Source organism: Corylus avellana, chromosome 4 (assembly GCF_965113065.1).
Source record: "Corylus avellana chromosome 4, dhCorAvel1.hap1.2, whole genome shotgun sequence".
NCBI classification, from domain to species: domain Eukaryota; kingdom Viridiplantae; phylum Streptophyta; class Magnoliopsida; order Fagales; family Betulaceae; genus Corylus; species Corylus avellana.
In genome coordinates, this window is record NC_142493.1 from 31,039,487 (window position 1) to 31,065,625 (window position 26,139).

The window sequence follows — 26,139 nt, forward strand, 5'->3', positions numbered from 1 at the left end:
ACCAAGAATATTAAGAAAAAAAATGCAAAAATCAATACCAAAAGCTCAACCCAGAAGATTAAGAGAAAAATATACAACTAAACCCAAAAATCAAATATTAAAAATTAAAAAAAATTTAATAATAAAATATTAAAAAATGCTTACCACATCAGCTTTTGATGGGCTAAATATAGGAATATTATTGCATTGTAGAGAAATTTCTCTGTCACAAATCAATTGTGGACTCGTCCACAAAGGCAATCACATTCACAGCTGGCCGGAGAACCACACCCTTATAGAAGACAAGTCATTTTCATCGTAACTTGTTGCCAAAGGTTTAGCTGGTCAACTTCGAACCAATAACTTGTCTAAGTTGTCTACTGCGGGAGTTTTTTTCTTACAAGGAAAATAACTTCTCCACTTATAAATACATGAAAGTTTATATAACACATATACAAATCACATAGCAGACTAGAAATTGTGAAGATTGCTTGAGAGGAAATATGTATGTGACAAGACCTCTTTCTCGGTACAAAAAGTTTCCTTCCGAGCTCTCATTGCCGCCCCCTGAAGGTCCAAATTCCGGTATTTTGGTAATCCTAGACGAAGAAGCCGAGGATACTTCTTGTTTCGGATCGTGCAAGGCTCATGAGATCGAGGACCTACCTTTCCCTCAGAACAAAAACCTCACGCTTCGGTATTCAACAAACGAAGATGCTTCTTATTGTTACGCAGCCTTAATTCCAGTTTTTAATCAGCCACTATCTTCCAATCGGTACTATGCAATAAAGAGACGAGGGAGACATAAAGGGTATGTTTTTTCCTCTGATATCCCCCTTGTTAGTTGTTCCTATTCATGGCTGCTTGATCATCTATGTTCATACACAAGTTTGAAGTTTGCATTTTTGGTCTTAAAAACAATTTTGTGTATGAAATCAAACATAGAAGAAAAGGGCTTCGATATTACTCTGATGATATCTAGATCCTACCCTCTTACACTTAACCAGACCCTTACAGTGCACTTTTAACTTTGTATATCCGATCCCCCCCACCCCCCCTCCCAAAAATTCTAATTTATGTTCAAAGCCTTGCAGGGAAGCGTATGCAAATTCCAAAGAGGAGGACAAGGGAAGCTGCTTCTGCTTCAGTTATGTTCGTGATGTGCCACTAAAGCCTTTGGATCCCAACGACGCAGACCAGCAATTTGAGATATTTCGAAAGCGTGGCCCGCGTGGGGGTTTTGTCGTCAAATCCTTATCTCTAGATGGGTCCCCTCCAACTTTCCTCGGAACAGTAGTGTGGGAAGTGTATACCTCAACTCCCCGCGATTTCCATTTAGGTGACGCACCAGGCGTAGACAATGCCCTCCGTGGTCGCCTTCCAAACTTCAACTTCCCGCTATCGAACAAGAGTTGTCAGCCAGTGGTTGTAGGAAAGTGGTATTCTCCTTTCATGTTTGTTAGGGAAGGACTCCTTCCATTGAAAAATCAAATGCGTAGATCAAGGTATTATGAGATCACGCTCGAGCAGAGATGGGAACGAATGTTCGCATGTGAATATGATAATGAAAGCCTAGGCAATGGTGTGGCTGTGGATGCTGTTGTTCAAAGAGAAGTTGTCTCAGTTGCTGGAAGGGAAGCTGCGGGTGTAAATGTGGTTGATGGGGTGATGTGGTTTAGGAGCTTCAGCGAAAAGGGAGAAGAAGTAAGTGCGGGGTTGAGCTTACTAGTCGTTGAGAGAATGAAGTGGGAGCAGGAAAGGGTTGGATGGGTTGGGGGGGAAGAGAAGCAAGTGACACTGAAGAGAGTGGAGGAGTTTGGAGGTAATGGGGGGTGGAGGAATTTTGGTTTTTATGTTTTGGTTGAGAGGTTTGTGGTGAAACGAATGGATGGGAGCCTTGTATTAACCTATGATTTCAACCACATTAAGCAGAGTAGGGGAAAATGGGAGTAAAAGTTCTTGTTGTCTTCTAAATTAAAACACTGTAAAATTCAATTACTCTGTTCTCGTGTATGCATTACAAATGTTGCTTACTTTTCATTCTGTATGGATATGGTTATTGTGTTGTTTACCTAATACAAGTGTTTTTTTTTTTTTTTTTTTTGGAAGACTCAAATCAATTAAACTCATCCTTGTTTTCACTTAAATTTCTTTCATTACAGATTTGTAATTCAATTGTGTCAGGTTTGGAAGCAAGAGAGACAGGGTCGATTTAGTAAAGTTTTGAGAAGTATTTTGGGTTTTGAAGGACTTCTTTGAGAATTGATTTGGCGGGCCACATTTGAAAAAAAGTATAGTATGTAGGATTTAGAAACAAAAATATGATTGATAAAATTTTAAAAAGAAAAACTATTGCAATTTATACTTGATGGTGGTGGCCACCACCGTGGTGTTCGCTTTAGATAGTCTCAGCGGCGTGGACTACACGCGTCACAGCTACCATAGGTCTCTTGCAACAAAATTCGATCGGGTTGGACTCACTGTCCCATTAGAAGATCTCACAACTGTTGTATATATTATTCCTAGTTTCTCCAATTTCCTTGAAATTTGGTTTGAAGCTAAGTAATATAGGTTTCTTTTGTTAGTACTTCAAATGAATTTTTCATCAATGGCTGCTCAACTGCTTGTCCGCCACTCTCGAGCCCAACCACGATGTCCGCACCTTCGATGAAGCTTCCCTTAATCAGGCCTCTCTTCGATCAACCAGGTTTCATTTTCTTCTCTATTTCTCTGATTTCGTTGTGATTATTGTTTGATTACTTTCAGAACCTTGTATGCCACTCATAAATCGGCGCTTGTATTAACCGTATCAACATTGATCTTCCTCGGTGTAATTTTGTTGGTTTTAATTAAATCCAGTTTGGCTTCAAGAAGTATGTTGTGTGCGGTGTATGTCTCATATTCATTTCAGTCTTTTTACTGAGACGGTCGGATGATGCTATATCCAATTCTGGTTTGTGGATTTCCTTATAGTGTTGGATGCTGCTGCGTGGTCTGTAAAGTCATGTTTATTTTTTAAAACATTATTTTAGCTTGAATTATGTGTTTCAGATCGAGTATAGGAAATAGGTGGTTGAGATGGATTATTAGGTCTGCCCTAGGAAGTTTGTCTGTTCTGTACAGCTTAAGCATATCATATCATCATTAATTGGAGCCCTATAAGGCAGAATGGTTCAATTGGGCTCAAGTGGTAAGAGATTCCGAGGTTGTTGAGGATGTGCTCAACGTATCGGTTGTTTCTCTTCAAAAGTTGAATATGACGGGTTCAATTGGGCTCAAGTGGTAAGAGATTCCGAGGTTGTTGAGGATGTGCCCAACGTATCGGTTGTTTCTCTTCAACGTATCGGTTGTTGAGGATGTGCCCAATGTTTTAGGAAAGTTCTTTGCTTTTTCAGTCCCAATGACGTTCATAGCGAAGTTATGGGCATGAGTGACAGAGAGACAAGAGAAGGTACATTCTATAGACGATCAGTCAATTAAATATTTGCTTTTATTTACCAAAAGAAAGATAAGAGGCTGGGGTTGAAGGCAGGGACAAGAGAAATGCTAAAAGTACATAGGGAGGGAGAGGCTGAAAGGATTATCGATCAATGCAGAGACAAATACACAATCACTTATGATTTAATTCAGTGGTTATGGTCCTTTGACTTGTCAAAAAAGAAGGAAAGAAAAAAAAAACCAAAAGAGAGATGGTCCTTGATGGCCAGCTGGATGGAGGCTGGACTGCTGCAGCCGGCTACAGATAATTCAAATCACTGCTAAGAAAAAAATAAGATTGCTTTTGTTATTTTGAGGCAATGGTAGCAAAAAGTCAGTGAGTGGAACACAATGATAGCTTTAGAGAGAATGAAAGGAAATCAAAAGAAGTCAATCGAATTGAAGTTTAGGATAGTAAACATTCAATTCCTTTTTCTATTTCTTTTTTTCCTTGGAACCATCAAAGAATTTTCTGGCAAACAAAATGCAGGTAGCATATACCAAATTAGAACAATTCAGTCAGACTGCTGTATAGCTATTATTACATGAGATTTAGTATGCTTGAGGCGACAAGGATACCTTGCCTTTTTTTTGCTTCTTTGTGACAAATACTCATTGAGGGATTCGCAATATTCATTTAGGATGAATAAACCTCAAGGGATATTAATTATTATGTATATATACATGTATTCCTTAAAAGTTATATTGAATATGGTTTAAGGTGCGTTAACGAAATAGTTGAGGTGTAATAATGTCACTCTATTCACTTGGACGATTTTTAGAACATGTCTTGCAAGATACAATTTTAAATGTCATGAAAAGTTTTGACTTTTCTCACTAAACACTAATTAATTTTTAAATGAGATGGTTAAAGGTCCGATCCAATAAAAATTATTACAGATAATATATAAGGATTAGAGCTCCTAGAACCCAGTTTGTAATCAATTTGTGTCATTATTTCCGCACAAGTATTGTTTGAGGGTTTCGTCTCTTTTCTCTCTGGCTACCAGAGAGAAAAGCGAGAAACTCTTCAGCCACACAAGGAAGGAGGGTTGGTCGTTTGGTTGCCTCCCTCCTTCCCTCGTCCTCCTCACTCCGGTGCTAGTTATTTACCTGATGCTCTAGCCCTGGTGCCTCATTTCTTCATCTTCCTTACCGCTCTTTTCCCCTATGTTTTCTCTGTTTCTGCCCCTTCCCTGCCGCTTTTCTTCCCCCGCCTTCCTTTTTTGCAGCGAGCTCTTTGGCCTTGTTTTGGCTCTTTGTGGGTTCAGCTTGTGGGGGGTTTTCTTTCAAACCCCCCCCCCCCCCCCCCCCCACCCCATTTGATTTTGTCTGTGGTCGCCGCCGACCTGTGTCGCCGCTTCGCTGTTCGCTATCAGGGTTTTCTTTCATGCTTCCCCACCGCGTCAAGCTCCCACGCCCCTTACGCTGCGATTTCCGGCTTGCACGGGTCCTACTCCCTTCCAACTACCGTCTTCCTGCTTTGTTCTCATTTCCCCTGTTTTGGTGGTTCCTTGTTGTTTTTTCCCTTTTTTTTTTCTTGTTTGTGGTTGTTTTCAAGTCCTGCTTTGCCGGTCTTCTCCACGCATGTTTGCCGCCCACCGCCCACTGCCCACTGCTGGGCCTTTCGACGCATCCCCGTCGTGATCAGCTTCCAACACCCCTCCGGTTTTCGGTTCCCGGCGTTTGTGTGACCGGAGTGTATTGTTTCTTTTCTTATTTTATTTCCTTGTTTTGTTGTTTCTTTAAGATGTATTTGTATTTTGACATGTGTTTTTTCCTTGTATTGTTTAATTTTCTTGTTTTGTTCGGCTTGTAATAAGGTTCTTTCCTCACTCACCCGATCTATGTCGCCTTCAGGTTAATTAGTTTTGGTCCAAATCTTTGGGTTGTGGAAGTAATTATTATCCTGGCATTCGGGTTGAGGAGGAAGAGTTTCGGCGTGAGAGTCTTTTCACTCTCAGAGTCGAGGAATAATTGTCATCCATGCATTTGGTTGAGTCTGTCTGTCACAGATCTAGTATTAAATCTGATTTTAGTGATGCGTTAGCGGATTGGTCTCGAATATTGTACTAAACTTAGTAATCTTGTAGCTTTATGCTATGGTTGCTTCAGAGCTTTGTTATGTGATGTAAGAACTTTATGTTCGTGATATTATTGAATGAAATGTTATGTTTTTCTAAAAATTAAAAAAAATAATAATAAAAAAAAAAAAAAGATATCTTCTAAATTGTTACAAATTTCACTAATAATAAATGGTTAAAATAAGTAGAGTAAGATGAGATCCGGTCAATGTTGATAGTTTTTACTCGATAATGTGAATAACATCTACTTTTCTTTTATAACAATTTTAAAGACTAAAATTATCCGATTAAAAAAGAAAAAAATAAAACCCTATCCGTATCAATCCGTCATTCTGTAAATCATATGGACCGACAATGACAACAGTGGCTATAAAGTTATTGACATTAAGCAAACAAAGACAATAGTTTGTGGGTCAAATCTAATTGTCTTGAATTAAATATGTACAACAGTGGTACGAAATCCCAATCCACAACAATTGGGTCACATGCTGAAAATTACTTATTTATTTATATATTTATAGGTGTATGCACAAAATTTTGTATAAAAGAAACGTACAAAAGGACATGTCACGCACTAAATTTGCTTTTACAGATTGATAATTATAGCTAAATCTTATTGGACCCAACTCTTACCAGCCAACCTAAAATTGATTTCTTTATGTCTCGTAAGTGCCAAGCAAACTTTTATTTTTTTTATTTTTTTAATTTTAAAAAAACAAGAGTTACTTTTTCCCAATTCCATTCACACCCTTTTTTTAAAAAAAAAAAATATTTTATTTTATTTTATTATTATTATTTTTTTATCTTTCTTTTTGTGTCGATGAGGGTTTATTTAATTTTAAATTTATACCACATCATAAAAAGACAACAAACCAATAAAATTGAAATTATTCAAATTGAAGCCCCACTCACATTCTTTGAGTAATTTCATACGTCACTTTTGTATTTCTCTTGTGTCATTCTAAGAATTAGGTGGCTTTTAAAATCATCGTTTCATCAAAATTCAATAAAAGTCACATCATTTTTTGAGTGAGAAAAAAAAAACACAAGAGTGACTTTTAACATTACTCCACATCTTCTCCCTATAAGGTCGTTACAATTAGGGCTGAAAAAATAGGTTGGCGTGTCGGGTTTGTGTCAACCCAGTTGACCCGCGAACCCATTTATGCCAACCCAAATCCGACACATTTATATAAACGTGTCGAACTTCCAAAACCTGAATACGACACGTTTTTTTAACGGGTAACACGACACAACATGTATAACTGTTTAGATAAACGCGTCGTTTCAGGTTGACATGACCCAACCCGTGAACACGTTTTATTTAGCTGTCAATAGGTTCCGGTATGACCCAACAGTGAATCATTTTAATTTTTATAGCCTAACCAAAATGACAAAATCTCAACAATATCGCACCTTTTAATTGAAAAAGAATTATGTTTGAGAGAATTGATAGAAAGCCTCCAAAACAACAAAAGCTATCATGGATCTATTATTAATGGTGATTGAGTTTGAGCATGTACATCTCAACATATCTTAAAATAACTTACATAAATTCAACAAACATATGGACAATTTATTTAGCTCAATTTTAAGGTGTGTCTCATTCCAAATGGACATCTATAGCATGAGAAGCAGAATAAATGAATGCCTTCTTTTTCTTTTTTTTTTCTCTTTTGGTTAAAATTTTAAGTTTAAAAAAATTAAATAATAATAATAAACAACCTGCAGAATGACACGACTCATTTATAACTCAAATTCGGTTAACCTAAACCATAACCGTAAATTTTCCTGTTCGTGGATTATATTATCCGCCCTGGTTATTATCAGATAATAAATTTTCGTATACCACGTGGGATTTCCATGCTTTAAAAGCGGACAGTGGCAGAAATGTCACGTGCCAGAGAAAAAAAAAATGTACGTAACCAGCCGTTAAGAATCAGTTAGCTTTCAGACAGCTTTCAGACAGCCACCCTTTTCTCATTTTCTGCCTCCGGCTATGAAAATCCAGCCTTCGCGCGCCATGAGTCGCCATCCATCCTCGATCCATGACCCAGCCAGCTGTAACCCCCTACAGCTCCCCGACAACTATTGGAGCTCTGGGTTACCCGTGGGCAATGAGTAAACGGTATATATGGAGTCCGTCGCCGCCGGGGACCAGTACTCTGAGTTTCTTCTTCTGTGTATAGGACTGAAAAACAGAACGTGGCCTACTTGTCGTTTCAATTAATACGTGGGGGCGCCCTTCGTTCGAAACGTGTACAGACAGACACAAAGCTCTGCTCACGCGCTGATGGGGGAGTTGGGGACCACTTTGGTTTTGCGGGACTCGGGCTGAAAAGGCGTCCTCTGCTTACTACTCCTTGTCCGTGACAATCTGGCGGGAAAAATGCCCTTCATTTCATTGCTCGGGCCCTCCCACCATTTTAATTCGACTATTAATCTTATTTAAATACAAATATTATTTTCTATTCTTAACTTCTTCTTTTTCTTATTGGGTATATATATATATATATATATAATAAAAAAGTTGTGTTTGGATATTTACATTGTACGACACAATTATGATTAAATTGTAATTAAATCATCGATAGATTAAAAGTTAATAATGATAATTTTAAATTTAACGGTAATTTTAAAAGTTATGTTATAATTGAAAAGACACCAAAAAAAACATTTAACATTTCTCATTATATATATATATATATATATATATATATATAGATCGAGAGGGATACGACAACAAATTACAATGCTTTCACTTCAACCACCTTCTTCTACGCTTCCCAACTACTTGCAAGAAGATGAACTGCCGCAAGAATGCAGCGACGTCGTATCCTCCCTGCCTAGAGAAACAGGCTGGGTTGCAAAATATCTCCATCAATACCAAGGTTGTTGGATCTCAACTAGATACATGAAAGGTGTTCTTGCATTCCAAAAACACTTCCAAGCTCACCACACCGACATCCTCCTTGTCACCACTCCCAAAGCCGGCACCACTTGGTTGAAGGCCATCTTGTTCGCCTTGGTCAACCGGGTGCGCTATCGGCCGGACCCTCTACAACACCCTCTGCTCACCAACAACCCTCATGTTCTTGTGCCCTTCTTGGACGTCAATCTCTACACTCAAAGCCAGGTTCCGGACCTCTCCTCCTTTGCCTTTCCAAGGCTCTTTTCAACTCATTTGCCTTTTGCTTTGCTGCCGACGTCTGTCAAAGACTCGGCTTGCAAGATTGTGTATTTGTGTAGGAACCCTAAGGACACTTTTGTCTCACTTTGGCACTTCACCAACAAGTTGAGACCAACTGCTTGGGGCACCAATTCACTTGAAGAGGCTTTTGACAAGTTTTGTAGGGGAGTGAGTATGTACGGGCCTTATTGGGACAATGTTTTGGGATATTGGAAGAAAAGCTTAGAAATGCCTCAAAAGATACTTTTCTTGAAGTTTGAGGAAATGAAAGAGCATCCAGCTGCCAATCTGAGGAGACTAGCTGAGTTCTTGGAGTGCCCTTTTTCTCCAGAAGAAAAGGCCCAAGGCGTAGAGGATAATATCTTAAGATTGTGCAGTTTTGACAATCTGAGCAACTTGGAGGTGAATAAAAGTGGAAAATTGCCTGCCGGCGAGGTGAACAATGCATTTTTTCGTCGCGGTGAGGTTGGAGATTGGAAGAATCACTTGACGGCAAAGATGATAGAAAAAATAGATCGCATCACGGAAGAGAAGTTTGATGGAACTGGACTAAGAGTTTAGATATTCAAGTTGCATCATCATTTTCATTATTATTATTATTATTATTGTATAAATAAATAGATCCCTAGGTTCTCGTCAATGTGTAATGTTATCAGTGTTCTCTGATTCGATTGTCAATTGTCAACTAGTTTGTTGACATCCGATCAATCTTCAATAAAATGTCTTGTGTGTACTGTGCTTTGATCGATTGTCGATGTTTATGTTGACACTTGATCAATCTTCAATAAATTGTTGTTCGTATTCTCTTATATATTGTCACTCTTCAAGTTGGATCATCATTATCATTGTCCTGTATTATTTTAAGAATGAGGTAGCTTTTAAAATCATCATTTCATCAAAATTTAATAATAATCAATCAGAAAGCCAATAATGATTTTAGAAGTCACATCATTTTTTGAGTCAAAAAAAAAAACACAGACAAGAGTGACTTTTAACATTACTCCACATCTTTTCCCTATAGAGTCGCTACAATTAGGGCTGAAAAAATAGGTTGGCGTGTCGGGTTCGTGTTAACCCGATTGACTCGCGAATCCGTTTATGCCAACCCAAATCCAACACATTGATATAAACGTGTCCAACAACCAAAACCTGAATACGACACATTTTCTTAACGGGTAACACAACATGACATGTGTAACTGTTTAGATAAACGCGTCGTTTTCGGGTTGACATGACCCGCCCGTGAATACATTTTATTTAGCTATCAATAGGTTTCGGTTTGACCCGACAGTGAAGTCATTTTAATTTTTATAGCCTAACCAAAATGGCAAAATCCCAGCAATGTGACAATTTTTAATTGAAAAAGATTTGTGTTTGAGATAATTGATAGAAAGCCTCCAAAACAACAAAAGCTAATTCATGAATCTAATATTAGTGGTGATTGAGTTTGAGCATGTACATCTCAACATATCTTAAAATAACTTGCATATATTTAACAAACATATGGACAATCTATTTAGTACAATTTTAAGGTACGTGTCTAATTCCAATGGACATCTATAGCATGCAATACAAAACAAATGAATAGCAACTTTTATTTTTATTTTTTTTTCTCTTTTACTTTTTACTACTATTCAAATAAAAAAACACTACAAAATAAAAAATTTTCACTTTTTAATACCATTTTTTCACATTTCTATACCAATCATTATTTTATTTTTTTAATTTTTTTTATTGTGAACAGTGTTTTGGAAAAGCATTGTTGTTTAACAAACAAGGTCCTAGTTCCATGAAACTTCTCTTATGAGTTGCGCGTGGTCTAATTTTTCTATCATCTCTGCCGTCAAGTGATTCATCCAGTCTCCAACCTCATCTCGATGAAAAAATGCATTGTTCTCCTCGCGGTGTGCCAGACAATTTTCCACTTTTATTCACTTCCAAGTTGTTCAAATTGTTTTTTTTTACAAAAAATAAAAAACTACATAAAAAATAAAAAATTAAAAAAAAAAAAAAAAAAAAAACTGTTCAAATTGTCAAAACTACACAACCTTAATTAAGAAATTATCCTCTACATGCACCTTGGGTCTTTTCTTATAGGGACAAAAGGCACCCCAGGAACTGAGCCAATCTCCTCAAATTGGCAGCGGGCTGCTCTTTCATTTCCTCAAACCTCAAGAAAATAATATTTTGAGGCAATTCTAAGCTTTTCTTCCAATATCCCAAAACATTGTCCCAATAAGGCAGGCCCGTAAAAACTCACTCCCCTACAAAACTTGTCAAAAGCATTTTCAATTGAAATGGTGCCCTGAATCGTTGGTCTCGACTTGTTGGTGAAGTGCCAAAGTGACACAAAAGTGTTCTTAATTAGGGTTCTAACACAAATACACAATCTTGCAACCCGAGTCTTTCACAGATGTCGGTAGCACAACAAAAGGTAAATGAGTTGAAAAGCTAGAGCCTTGGAAAGGCAAAGGAGGTGAGGTCTGGAACCTAATTTTCAGTATAGAGATTGATATCCACGAAGGGCACAAGAACATGAGAGTTGTTGGCGAGTAGAGAGTTGAAGTCTCTCACCTTGTTTTGTGATTCATTTCATGTATAGTAAATCATTTGTTGTCTTAAAAGCTTAAGTTTATAAGAAAATGTAAATTTAATTATTTATGTTAGAATATATGGAAAATATAATATATTTTCCATATATTCCATAATTATGCTGATATTAAAATATTCTCTATTTATGGGTTGATTGTAATCATATATTGAGATTGTAATCAAATTCCCCTTGATTTGATTACCAAACTTGTATTTAGACATTACCCTATAAATAGGGACCTTTGTATTGTAGACAAAAAAGTTAATAAGTACAATGTAGCCCTTAGGAGTATTCCGAGTGGTGGACGTAGGTGTCTAACACCGAACCACCCGTAAGTTCTTTGTGTTCATTTTCTCTCTCTTGCTTCCGCTATAATTCCCACATCATCATTATTTCCAAGTGAAAAAAAAAAAAAAAAAAAAAAAAAAAAAAAAAGCGGTCCAAGTGGACCACATCACATGCGCCACACGCCGGTCAGGTTCGGTGCGCCGATCTGATAACCGCCCAAGTGGGCTCATTTTCTTTTTTATTTTTGGCCCAAGTTGGCCCCTTTTATTTTTGGCCCAAGTCGGTCCTGGCTCGTAGTCGGCCCTTTTTTATTTTTGGCTCATAGTCAGCACTGGCCCGTAGTCAGCCCCTTTTTATTTTTGGCCCATTGTCAGCCTTGGCCCGTTGTCGGCCCCTTTTATTTTTGGCTCATTGTCAGCCCTGTCCCGTTGTCGGCCCCTTTTGAAGTTTGGCTCGTTGTCAGCCCTAGCCCGTTATCGGCCCTTTTGAATCTGCATTCACCAGCCACCTGCCGCCGTCGCTGGTTGCCCGCCAGCCTCTATCTTCTCCGGCAGTCGTCATCATCTACGGCCCGTTCCCCACCTCCACCACCGCCATCATCATTGTTTCGGATTTCAAACTCAAGGTTTCAAAATATTTCACCTTGAGTTTGAGGGGGGATGTTAGAATATATGGAAAATATAATATATTTTCCATATATTCCATAATTATGCTGATATTAAAATATTCTTTATTTATGGGTTGATTGTAATCATATATTGAGATTATAATCAAATCAAGGGGGATTTGATTACAAAACTTGTATTTAGACATTACCCTATAAATAGGGACCTTTGTATTGTAGACAAAAAAGTTAATGAGCACAATGTAGACCTTAGGGGTATTTCTAGTGGTGAATGTAGGTGTTTAATACCGAACCACCCATAAGTTCTTTGTGTTTATTTTCTCTATATTGCTTCCGCTTATTTCCGCATAATCATTATTTCAACAATTTAATTACCACTCTCTTCCCCCCACCCCCCCCCCCCCCCCCCAAAAAAAAACAAGTGAGGTGAATTGACGAAGTCAATATTCAATCCATGGACCTTTAGCTGATACCATGTTAAATCATCACTTATCCTAAAAGTTTATGCTTATAAAAAGATGTAAATTTAATTATTAATCAACATTTTAACAATACATCCGCTCTCTATATATAACTAAGATCCTCACCCAAACAACCCATCAATTAGCGACCAAATGGAAATTTTTCATTCTAGAACCAAAATATAAATGAAAGGTGAAACCTAATTTTAATAAGCGTCAAAGCTTAATTTTTAAACACACACACATATATATATATATATATATATATATATATATATCAAAGAGAATACAAATAACATTTTATTGAACGTTGATCATATGTCAACATACATGCATGTTGAGAATCAAAACAGAGAACACAAATAAAAAAGTAATTGAAGATTGATCAGATGTCAACATATATATAGTTGACAACCGATTCAAGAATACACTAAAATTTATTCGAAGGCTGATTAGATGCCAACACACAATATATACTTAAATAAGGGAAATTAATTATATATGATGCAGCGCCTAAATACGTACCTAAAATCTTAACCCAATACCATGAAACTTTTCTTCAGTAATGCGGTCCAATTTCTTTATCATCTCAGCTGTCAAGTAATTCCAGGGGCGGACCTACGTTCATTCGTCCCCCCAAAATTTTTTTCAACCCCTCTTATTAGGGGCCTAGAAAAAAAATAACCTAAATATTAGAGGTTTTTCATAACCAGCGTCCCCCCAAATATTTAATATTTGTCCCCCCAAAACCTTTTTGTATATATTTTTACTTAACTGATTCTCTTTGGACTCTATTTGTTTCCAGACTCTGCTCCTTTGCAGCGTGTAAGACAGCAATGAATGACAATCCTCCTCTTCCTCCTCCTTCTCTCTCTTTTTAACCCTATTCAATATTCATTTTACTTCTTGAAATTTAGGGAATTAATTTAATTTCTTAGGTTATTGTGTAAGGAATAACACAATATAATGATGTTATAATTTGATTTCCTTACTTTCAACGTTGGTAGATATAGCAAATGTGGTTACAGTCCATTTACAAGAACTGACACTACAAACTTGAATTTAAACATTTACATTTGAACGTAGATATTTATTAGCAGAGTAGTTTTATTTGTATCTTTATTTGTTTATGATGGTTAATTCACATTTGAATTCGTTTGGTCTGAAAAATTAATTTGTAATAAAACTACAACGTCTTTTGTCCTTTGAAAATCATCCAACTTAATTCCTTATCTATTTTTTTTTTCTTCTAAAGAATATAAACGCAGCATATATATATATATATATATATATATATATATATATATATATACCTTGAAAAATCATCAAACTTAATTTCTTTCATGTTTCTTCTTCTAAGAACATAAACAACTGAGTTGTTGACCATAAGCACAACTCATAATGCTAAATTACTTTTGTTGGCGCCCTGGCATATAAACGAATGAACCTACGGATCATGCGGTGTAAACACTCTTCTCAATGGTTCAAAGATCTCATAAGTTCAACTCCTCATTATTACCACCGCTCATGTCTACGTAAGTTCGTCCCCCCAAATAACAAATCCTGGTTCCGCCCCTGCATCCAGTCTCCAACTTGACCTCGTTGAAAATATATGTTGTTCTCCTGGCCGAGTGATCCTTTTCCACTTTTATTCACCTCCAAGTTTCTCAAATTGTTAAAACTACATAACCTTGAGATATCATTCACTACACCTTTTGCCTCTTCTTCCGAAGAAAAAGGGCACCCCAAAAAGTCAGCCAGCCTCCTCAGATTGGCAATTGGCTGCTCTTTCATTTCCTCATACTTCATGAAGAGTACTTTTTCAAGTTTTTCAATGCTTTCTTTCCAATATCCCAAAACATGATCCAGTATGGGCCAAATCCACTCGATCCCCTACAAAACATATCAAACGCGTCTTCAAGTGAGAGGGCACCTGTACTCATGTAGGGTGTAGGCTTTTATGTAGGGTGTTCAGTTTCTTTTGGGTGTTAGCTTTGAGGGTCTTTCTTTTGGGTGCTCCTTGTGAGCTTAGGGTATTGCTGGGTGTCTAGAGCACTCTCTTTTTACCGTGTCACGCGCTTCCCTGTTTTTTTCTGTGTTGCGCCCCCATTGTAATTGTGTTGCGCCCCCTTATGGGTTTTTGATTTATATAAAAAAGAAAAAAAAAAAGAAAAAAAGTACATAATTGGAGAAATAACACACAGAATGACCGAGTTGTTAGGAATGTAACAGTAGTCTATCTAGGTGGTGAATCTTTTAGTAATAAATCGATGTCATGTTTTAGGAAAGCTCTTTGCTTTTGAGTCCCAATGACGTTCATAGCGAACTTATGGGCATGAGTGACAGAGAGACTGACAAGAGAAGGTACATTCTATAGACGATCAGTCAATTAAATATTTGCTTTTATTTACCAAAAGAAAGATAAGAGGTTGGGGTTGAAGGCAGGGACAAGAGAAATGCTAAAAGTACATTGGGAGGGAGAGGCTGAAAGGATTATCGATCAATGCAGAGACAAATACACAATCACTTAAGGATTTAATTCAGTGGCTATGGTCCTTCGACTTGTCAAAAAAGAAGGAAAGAAAGAAAAAAAAAAACCAAAAGAGAGATGGTCCTTGATGGCCAGCTGGATGGAGGCCGGACTGCTGCAGCCGACTACAGATAATTCAAATCACTGCTAAAAAAAAAATAAGATTGCTTTTGTTATTTTGAGGCAATGGTAGCAAAAAGTCAGTGAGTGGAACACGATGATAGCTTTAGAGAGAATGAAAGGAAATCAAAAGAAGTCAATCGAATTGAAGTTTAGGATATTAAACATTCAATTCCTTTTTCTATTTTTTTTTTTCCTTGGAACCATCAAAGAATTTTCTGGCAAACAAAAAGCACGTAGCATATACCAAATTAGAACAATTCAGTCAGACTGCTGTATAGCTATTATTACATGAGATTTAGTATGCTTGAGGCGACAAGGATACTTTGCCTTTTTTTTCCTTCTTTGTGACAAATACTCATTGAGGGATTCGCAATATTCATTTAGGATGAAAAAACCTCAAGGGATATTAATTATTATGTATATATACATGTATTCCTTAAAGTTATATCGAATATGGTTTAAGGTGCGTTAATGAAATAGTTGAGGTGTAACAATGCCACTCTGTTCACTTGGACAACTTTTAGAACATGTCTTGCGATATACAATTTTAAATACCATGAAAAGTTTTGACTTTTCTAACTAGACACTAATTAATTTTTATATGAAATGATTAAAAGCCCGATCCAATAAAAAAATATTACAGATAATATATAGGGATTAGAGCTCCTAGAACCCAGTTTGTAAACAATTTGTGCCTTTATTTCCGCACAAGTATTTTCGTGCCTGTTTCCTTAGTATTACTTGGCAAAAGCCACCCATGTTAAACTTCAATAGAGCTTCTTTGGACGTAATCTTAAACTCAAAATAGTAATAATAAGGCAATTAAGATGATTAGTAATTGACTTCTTGTTAGAGCACAATGACTTAGCAATTTCTCATTTTTAGTTAAAATAGGTAATGAAAAAAAAAAACCACTCCATCGGCTTATGCAGATTCAAATGGAGAACCCATTCGTGAACAAATCCCATTTCCCCTCTGGGAAGCGTACTTCCAATAGTACTCCCAGTACTGGATCTTGAGCTCCTCCATCTGCCCAGTGGTGGTCCCTATAGCATTTCGTGAGCTACCTGAGGTGGTGGCAGCGGCGGCAGAGGTGCGCCTCCTGGCGCCTGAGGTGGCGAAGCCTTCTTGGGAGGGTCTGATAGGTGAGCAGGTGGCGGTTCTACTGGTAGTGGGTTTTGGGTCTTGTCCGAAGCGGTGGCCCAAGGGGTGTAGACACTGTAGAGAGAGAGAAAATAACGTTAAAAACTTTTTCTAGTGGCTTCAAATGTTTTTTATTTATTTTAGGATGAGATGAGGCCCAAAAGAATAAAAGGAACAATAACAGGGTAATGGGCTTTACAATTAAAACGACATCAACAGATTCAACACAAGCTTGTGTTGAGCCTGTGGAGTGGTGAAACTGTGAAGCCCAAATCTGCAACAATAATGGGTTTAATCTTTAGCAGTTTTTGGTGTTGTTGGCTCTTGTCCCAAAACTATTTTCATGTAATGATTTAGAATTCTCCACTCATTGTAACAATTTAAAAAAAAAAAAAAAAAAAAAAAAAAAAAGAAAACCTTCTATCAGGTCCATATGCAAAAGTAATGTTTTGCAGCATCATAAAACCCTATCCGCATCAATCCGTCATTCTGTAAATCATATGGACCGACAATGACAACAGTGGCTATAAAGTTATTGACATTAAGCAAACAAAGAAAATAGTTCGTGGGTCCAATCTAATTGGCTTGAATTAAATATGTACAACTGTGGTACGAAATCCCAATCCACAACAATTAGGTCACATGCTGAAAATGGGCTTATTTATTTATTTATTTATATATATGTATGCGCAAAATTTTGTATAAAAGAAACGTACAAAAGGACATGTCACGCACTAAATTTGCTTTTAAAGATTGATAATTATAGCTAAATCTTATTGGACCCAACTCTTACCAGCCAACCTAAAATTGATTTCTTTATGTCCCGTAAGTGCCAAGCAAACTTTTGATTTTCTTTTTTTTTTTTTTAAATAAATAAACAAGAGTTGCTTTTTCCCAATTCCATTCACACCCAAATTTTTCTTTATATCTTTCTTTTTGTGTTGGTGAGGGTTTATTTAATTTTAAATTTATACCACATCATAAAAAGACAACAAACCAATAAAATTTAAATTATTCAAATTGAAGCCCCACTCACATTATTTGAGTAATTTTATAAGTCATTTTTATATTTATCTTGTGTCATTCTAATAATGAGGTGACTTTTAAAATCATTATTCTATCAAAATTCAATAATAATCAATCGTAAGGCCAATAATAATTTTAGAAGTCACATCATTTTTTGAGTGAAAAAAAAAAAAAAAAAAAAAAAACGCAAGAGTGACTTTTAACATTACTCCACATCTTCTCCCTATAAGGTCGTTACAATTAGGGCTAATAAAATGGGTTGGCGTGTCGAGTTGGTGTCAATCTGGTTGACCCATGAACCTGTTTATGCCAACCCAAATCCGACACATTTATATAAACGTGTCGAACTACCCAAACCTAAATACGACACGTTTTCTTAACGGGTAATACAACACGACTCAATAGGTTCCGGCATGACCCGACAATGAGTCATTTTAATTTTTATATCCAAACCAAAATGGCAAAATCTCAGCAATGTGGCAGTTTTTAATTGAAAAAGAATTGTGTTTGAGAGAATTGATAGAAAGCCTCCAAAACAACAAAAGATAATTCATGGATCTATTATTAGTGGTAATTGAGTTTGAGCATGTAAATCTCAACATATCTTAAAATAACTTGAATAAATTCAACAAACATATGGACAATTTATTTAGCTCAATTTTAAGGTGTGCCTCATTCCAATGGACATTTATACCATGCAATACTGAACAAATGAATGCCATTTTTTTTTTTTTTTTCTCTTTTGGTTAAAAGTTTAAGTTAAAAAAAAATTAAATAATAATAATAAACAACTTGTAGGTTGACACGACAGGACTCATTTATAACCTAAACTCAATTAACTTAAACCATAACGGTAAATTTAAGTCTTCGCGGATTATATTATCCGCCCTAGTTATAATCAGATAAATAAATTTTCGTATATCACGTGGGATTTCAATGCTTTAAGAGTGGACAGTGGCAGAAGTATCACGTGCCAGAGAAAAAAAAAAAAAAATGTACGTAACGAGCCGTTAAGAATCAGTCAGCTTTCAGACAGCCACCCTTTTCTGTCTCCGGCTATGAAAATCCGGCCTTCGCGCGCCATCCATCCATGATCCATGACCCAGCCAGCTGTAAGCCCCAACAGCTCCCCGACAACTGTACCGTGCAAACTGTACGTAGAGAGGCATCGCACAGCTGGATCCATCTATCGCTATTGGAGCTCTGGGTTACCCGTGGGCAATGAGTAAACGGTATATATGGAGTCCGTCGCCGTCGGGGACCAGTACTCTGAGTGATTTCTTCTTCTGTGTATAGGACTGAAAAACAGAACGTGGCCTACTTGTCGTTTCAATTAATACGTGGGGGCGCCTCTCGTTCGAAACGTGTACAGACAGGCACAAAGCTCTGCTCGCGCGCTGATGGGGACCACTTTGGTTTTGTGGGACTCGGGCTGACAAAGCGTCCTCTGCTAACAACTCCTTGTCCGTGACAATCTGGCGGGAAAAATGTCCTTCATTGCTCGAGCTCTCCCACCATTTTAATTCGACTATTAATCTTATTTAAATACAAATATTATTTTCTATTCTTAACTTATTCTTTTTTTATTGGGTTTACGTATATACACGAAAAGAAAAAGAAAAAATTGTATTCAACGTATACGGCATAGATTGAATAAGTAATCTGAATATTGGAGTAGCTAATTAATTAGTCTAATAAAATGAAGAACAAAAGTATTTATATATTTAGGGCATGTTTGGGAAATCGATTTTAATAATTGAGATTTTAAAAAATGTGTTTTTGAAATTGTTACTTTTTAAAATGACATAGATGTTTGGTAAAACATGTTAAATAATACCTTTTTTTTTTTTTTTTATCAATTGAGTTTTTGAATAACATTAGTATATAATTGCGGTTTCATGGCCAAATAGGTAAATATTACGCCATATATTGTTTTAAGAGAAATCGTAATTTTGGTTTAAATTCTCATTTTTCAAATAAGTACCCTTAGTCAGTTTATAGAAATCGCGAATTTTTTCAAGATTATAAAATTTTCATTTTTAAAATCGTAATCCCAAATACTCAAAAATTATCATTTAATTTAAAAACATAAATTAATTTTAAAAAAATGCGCTCATAAACGGACCTTAGTAGCCCTTGTGGCTTTTTTCCCAAAGTAGAACAAATTTGAAGTGCCTAGCCCCCATATGCCACCTCGTATTTGTCCCTATATATCCCATGATTCATCATTTTGGCCAAGATTTTGTCTATTTGCTAGGTGGCAGGCTAGAAAATGGAAAAGCATAGCCTCTCATTATTTTGTTTAACAAAATGAATGAAAAAAAAATAATAAAATCATTTTTTTAATAGCTGGACCCCTTAAAACATGGACCAAAAACCAAAAAGAAAAAGTATGCATATTACATATTAATATGGCTTGCAATGCACCCCAAACGTATCACAACTTCGCAAGGACCCTTCTGGGCCTCCAAAGGTCACCCATCGGCAATCGCTCTAAAAATTAATTTTTAAGTAATTTTAAAAATGTCGTTAAATATTTGATTGTTAAAGTAATTGTTAAGTGATTAAATTTATTTTTTTGTATTAGCTTAAATTTTTAGGATAGTTGATAATTTAACATAGTATCAGAACCAAATATCCTAAGATCGAACTTTAACTCTGTATGATTTAACATTGATAAAATTATAATTTAATTTTTAAAATTATGCATAATTAAAAACTCACTATTTTACATGCAAAACATCTTTTCAATGTCGAGTCATTACAATTATATAGCAATTTACACACAAAAAAAAAAAAAAAAGAGTTACTCAATAAAATATATTATGACTCACACACACGTGTACCTTTGCGAGGCTCAAAAAGTTTGAAAGGAGACTCAAGAGTAAAGATCTCTTAGCTAATTTGACCGTTGACTGATTAACTATGATTAGTTAAGCTAATTAATTAATTAAGTGGTGTTGATGTAGTTAAGAGATGGCCTTGAAGACCGTTAGAATGGTGGTTGGAGGTCAACAATAATGAAATTATTTTATCCCATTCTTCTGTTTCGTTTCAAAGATTAGTCCAATACTGTAGCACGTGGTTAAGTGCGGCTAATGATAGGGAATAGGGATCTAGAGGTAACTAATTGCCTCAACGTACAACTATTTACATACGCTTAGATTTGATTTCCTTTGGATGTGGTAGCTAATGATTTTGATAATCCAAATGGAGCGTACATCTTAATATAATTAACGGAAAATTTATAAAATATAATGTGAATCATATGATAGGAGTGTAAGCAAGTAGGCAGTAGAGACAATAAATCATTCAAGTGCGCACGCCTAATTAGATAAATGTCATTTTTTTTTTTTTTTTTAACATGTCCATATAAAAGGGGGAGAAGAGATTTTTTAATTTTTAATTTACGCATGTATTCAATAGTTTCATTTTATTTACAAAAATACTCAAAAGAGCAATGTTAAATTGGTGTGATAAAGTTCATTAATTCTTAAATTTTTATTTTTGTTAAAAAAAATAAACATAAGATGATTCTAGAGTGTTGGATGTATAATAAGTAGGCATTACTGGTATGAAAAAGCTACTTTTTTGGATAAGCATATGAACAAGCCAACAAGGTACCTTTTCAGCTTTTTGCCTCCACTAAAACTGTTTTTTTTTTTTTAATTTTTAAAATAATCAATTAATTAATGAATTGGTCAGAAAAATAAATTAATAAATGCAAGACTGAATCTACATCAAAAGAGATTCTGTCTTTTTTAATTATTATCTAGAGTAAAGTCTATTTAATTCTCTCAAATTATTACTTTAATGACAATTTATTCTTTAAAAACTATCAATTGTGACAATTTACTTCTCAAATTACCAAAACAATGACAATGTACCTCCAATTTTAACAAAATGACGAAATTACCCTTACTAAAATAAAAACAAAAATACTAATTTTTTTTTTTTTTTTTTTTTTTTAAATTTTAAGGATATTTTTGTCTTATTGAAAATTCTATAGGGGTAATTTCATCATTGTTTTAGCATTAGGGGTACATTGTCATTGTTTTGGTAGCTTGAGAGGTAAATTATCGTAATTGATAGTTTTAGAGGTAGATTGTCATTGGAGTAATAGTTTGAGGGGATTAACTGGATTTTACCCTATTATCTACTTGTTATAAGCATTACTCTTTAAATTTGTTTATGACATTCATGTAGAACATGTTTGGGATTAGGTTTGAAAAATAGTACTTTTAAATTAAAAATATATATATATATATATATATATTTTGTGGTAAAAGCTTTATTTTTAAGTTTTTGCTATTTTTATATTTTTTAAACCCTTAAAAACACTTTCAATTTTTTAACCAAATGGATGTATTTTTTTGTTTTTTCAAACGGACTTTTTGAGTGTTAAACGCACACCAAAATAGACCCATAATATCAACTAATATTGTGTGTTTTAAATGGCTTATATTTTTAATTTTTGGTCAACCAATGTGATATAAATGTAATAAATAAGTATAAAGGGCGTTGTTTTGAATATACCTTATCTCATCTAAAAAAGAAAGTGAAAGAAGACAAACAAAAAGGACACCATTCCCGTGCCATGTTGGTGCAGAAAACTGTACACTTGGAACAGATTTTTGTGGAGGCCAGGAGATATAAGTATAAAAATGGGGAAATAATTAAGAAAAAGTAAGAAAAAAATAGTACAAGATTTTTTTGGGGCAATTGGATGATATATTGGAACGCAAGTCATTTCCAAGATTGGTGTGGTGGCCTTCTTTCTCCAAATAAAAAGGGGGTGATTAGGAAAGCACTCCAATGGGTTTCATCATCATGGGACCGTTTTCATGGGTGGGTGGCCGTGGGCGCCCATGAATGTGGGAAATTAATCAGTAAGCTTGAGCTTTTTGGCGCCCACGACATTACAGGTAGTATACCCGTTACGGCGCCAAAAAACATGCATTTGGATATTCTTGGACAAATATATCTCTGCATTAATAAGGACAGGATCCCCTCCCGTTCAAATGAATTGGAGAGGATCATAATCTAAAAAACACAAGAACGCATGGTAGCTCTCCAGAAGCCCTTGTGTGACTTAGCTTACAAGAGCAAAGTTTGGGAGTGGCGGTTGCATAGATGTAGCACCACCACCACTCAGCACCACACCCAATTGCCTACTCTCAATTTAACCACTCACTCACCACTCCTTAGGTGGAAGACATCAACTTCACACTCATTTTAGTTTGGTCTCGCACCTTAAAAAAAGCCGTATTACTCAAACGTACGTAGTCGAATGACTCATATACAAAACAAGTTTATTTCCAAGACTTTACCGATCATGAAAAAGAACAATTGAAAACAAAAACATTAGTTTAGAAAAAAAAAAAAAGAAAAAAAAAGAAGCGTTTGGACTTTCAAGTTTGTCAAATATTTATGAATTGTGCCAATTAATGATCGGTAAACACAAAAAAATCAATTGTTTACCAACTTATTTATCAAGTTATTGTACTTGTGCTTACTTTTCTCGTTTCTAATGTAAGTACAAAACAAGCATTTTCAATCATGACTATTATTAAAACTAGGCTTGCAATAAAATCGAAGAGAGGTTTTTTTTACTATAGTTCTATGATGTTGTGTTTCAAAAGAGAAATTGATACCAAATTTTTACTAGTTCAAGATCTAAAACAACGTTGGGTTTTATTTTGATAGGTAATTGAATTGGAAATTGAAATATATTAAGAAAAAATAATTTTATTTGTTCTTTTCTTGTACTTTCTTTACATTGAATGAATACTAATTTTAAAATTTTTAATATTTATTTAATTTTTAATTTTAATATATTTTTTTTCATTTTTTTCTCCTTTAACTTAATAAAAACTAAAATTTCTCTCATCTTTCTATGATCCCCCTATTCTGCATAACTTTCTTCTTCTTCTTTTTTTTTTCTCAAAAATAAAAAAAAGATTTTTTTTTTCTTTCCAAAATTGTTAAAAAAAAAAAACAAAAAATGACGTAAAACTTAATCCCAGAAAAAAGGGGGACTGGGGGAGGAAGCAGATGGGGGCCCACGTGCGAGGGACATTAGGCCGGCATGCAACCGCAAGACATGCGTGTGTGCGCGCACCAAATAATATTGACCGAGAAAGCAAGTATATACAGTTGCCTCACCATCATGTGGGGGCACTCAGGTCCACCGCAAATATATATATATATATATGCCTAAATTACTTGGGCGGTTTATTTTATTTATTTATTGGATTTAAAGGATATTTTTACTATATTAGACAGTGATTAGTTGTGTTTTAGCTTGGACGGTGGAGATGCATGTTAAGCTAAAAAACTTGGGTTAATTTAGGTAATATTATAGTGATTTGTTAGTTGTCACTGCGTTCGTGAATCACAAAACAGCAAAAATGTCTGAGTCTTTTCTCTTTTTGAAAAAATCTGTTTCAAATGCTGCGAATTAAGATAGCTTCATTCTCTGTTATAGTAAGATGTTTTTTTTTTTTTTCTCCTGATTCTTGGACCATATATGGGAGAGACAGATGTACTCAATATATATCCAACCTTTCTCAAATAAGGGAACAAAACTAAAAATAAAAATGGTAAAAACATGTTGCAAAAACTAGGTAACATTATACGATTTACACTATATATGGCATGCGTCCCACGTTAGCAGTTTTCACTAATTGTTTGTTGCTTCATTGAATAAGATCTTCTCGGGTCGGGAAACGAAAATGAGTCATAATCAAAATTTTCTTTAACAGATTTACACTATATATGTAGCATTATATATACTATTAAATGCAATTAAATAAAATCTTAACCATAAAATAGATTCTAAGTAAAATAGAAAGGAATAAAAGATGCTTGTCATATATTTTTCTTGCCTACTTATCAAGTTATCATTATGAGTGATGCTTAATAATGTGAACATGTCCTATATATTAGCACATGTTACACATAAAATCCACCATCACGTCAGTCGGTAAGATTTTGTTTTTTAATTTTTTTTGTTTGTATAATGCTACTCTTTTTTGTTTAAGTATTGTGTAAAATCCACTTAATTCCCTTAAACTATCACCCCAATGACAATCTATCCCCCAAAATATCAATTGCAACAATTCATCCTCCAAACTATCAAAACAATGACAATGTACCACAAATTTTAACAAAATGACGAAATTACCCTTACTAAAATAAAAACAAAAATACCAAAATTTATTTATTTTTTCAAAATTTTAAGAATATTTTTGTCTTATTAAAAATTATATATGGGTAATTTCATCATTTTGCCCAACTACAACTATATGGGTAATTTAAAAATTAAAATTTTTTGTCTTATTAAAAATTATTAAAAATTATACATTGTTATTGTTTTGATAGTTTGAATGGTAAATTGTCGTAATTGATAATTTGGGGGTAAATTATCATTGAGGTGTTAGCTTGAGGGGGTTAAATAGACTTTACCCTTAATTATTTTTAAAAAGTTTGTATAATGAATGAATATACATATTGTCTTTCTCGACATGCGTGTTGTGCAAAAAGACTTTGTAGGTGTTCGTTTCTTGGAAAGCATTTGGTGGAAGAACAAAGGCGATGATGTCAATTCAATGCGCCTGAAAGTAGGATGGGGCTTCGGTCCACAATAACTTTCTTTTAAAAGAATATAAAATATCATCTAACGTTATCATTTTAATAGATTTTGGTGTTATATATACGCTTTTTTTTTTTTTTTGACATGTCCGCATAATAGGGGAGAAGAGGATTCGAACTAATAACCTCCACTTCATTAAGTGTGGTCCCAGCTGATTGAGCTACCTCTTGGAGACGTGTGCTAACTATTGTAATTTATATAAGGTTTTTATAGAAGTTATTTTATTTCAGATTTACTTATTTGATTGCAAAGAGCAAATCATTGTACAAAATCCCTAATCGTAGGAAATTTGGATCCGTTAGTAAGTGGGACATATTACCCACTTTTATAATTAAGTAAAACAAAAAAAAAAATTTCCCTTTATCTTTTTATTTTTTATTTTTTTCCTTTTTTTGTAAGATCAGATTCAACTTATCTAGCACTATTACAGCACCATTTACTTGCACGTTTTATAAACAATATCGTTAATCGGATGTTTCACACAAAAGTGATTGTCGTACATGCATGTGTGGATTGTAAAATACATACTCATAAATAGAAAGTTGCATTTGGCGCGATGGAAACTCAAGAGTCAAGAGCGAGAGTGACCGCAACAATTTTTTTATTTTATTTTTTTACGTTTTTACCGTTTCTGCCTTTTGATGAAAGAAAGTAAAAAAGTCATTAATATTGGTGTTAGTGAATTGGACTGGGGTCCAATTGGTCCGCTCCACAAACCTTGGAGCGATTATTAACCCAACCGACTAATAACACGTGGCTTATTGTTACCACTTACCACCCCTTCCTAAATAACGAAACTTCAAGCCCACCAGCGCACTTTAGCATATACCTGCCACTGTGTCTAATATGCACCGGGGGTAGTTCAGACTCACTGCTCTGTTTTAGAGAGAAACTGAAATCGGAAACAGAGCATACAAAAGAGAGAGAAAGAGAGAGAGAATGGGGGAAAGGAAAGGCTAAAAGGGT

At 35.1% G+C, this 26,139-nt stretch overlaps 2 protein-coding genes and 1 pseudogene across 2 annotated transcripts; 2 read left to right on the forward strand and 1 right to left on the reverse strand.

Annotated features, from left to right (window-relative positions):
• Positions 1–401: 401 nt before the first annotated feature.
• On the forward strand, positions 402–2,017 carry LOC132178417 (uncharacterized). Its single transcript, XM_059590855.2, has 2 exons — positions 402–790; positions 1,074–2,017. Exons 1-2 carry the CDS (start codon positions 483–485, stop codon positions 1,930–1,932), a joined length of 1,167 nt encoding a protein of 388 aa, XP_059446838.2. The 5' UTR covers positions 402–482; the 3' UTR covers positions 1,933–2,017.
• Positions 2,018–8,292: 6,275 nt separating this feature from the next.
• LOC132179270 (cytosolic sulfotransferase 5) lies at positions 8,293–9,539 on the forward strand. The gene has a single exon (XM_059591969.2). It carries the CDS (start codon positions 8,293–8,295, stop codon positions 9,289–9,291), a length of 999 nt encoding a protein of 332 aa, XP_059447952.2. The 3' UTR covers positions 9,292–9,539.
• A 972-nt stretch (positions 9,540–10,511) lies between these two features.
• On the reverse strand, positions 10,512–18,705 carry LOC132178418 (cytosolic sulfotransferase 6-like; annotated as a pseudogene).
• Positions 18,706–26,139: the final 7,434 nt, after the last annotated feature.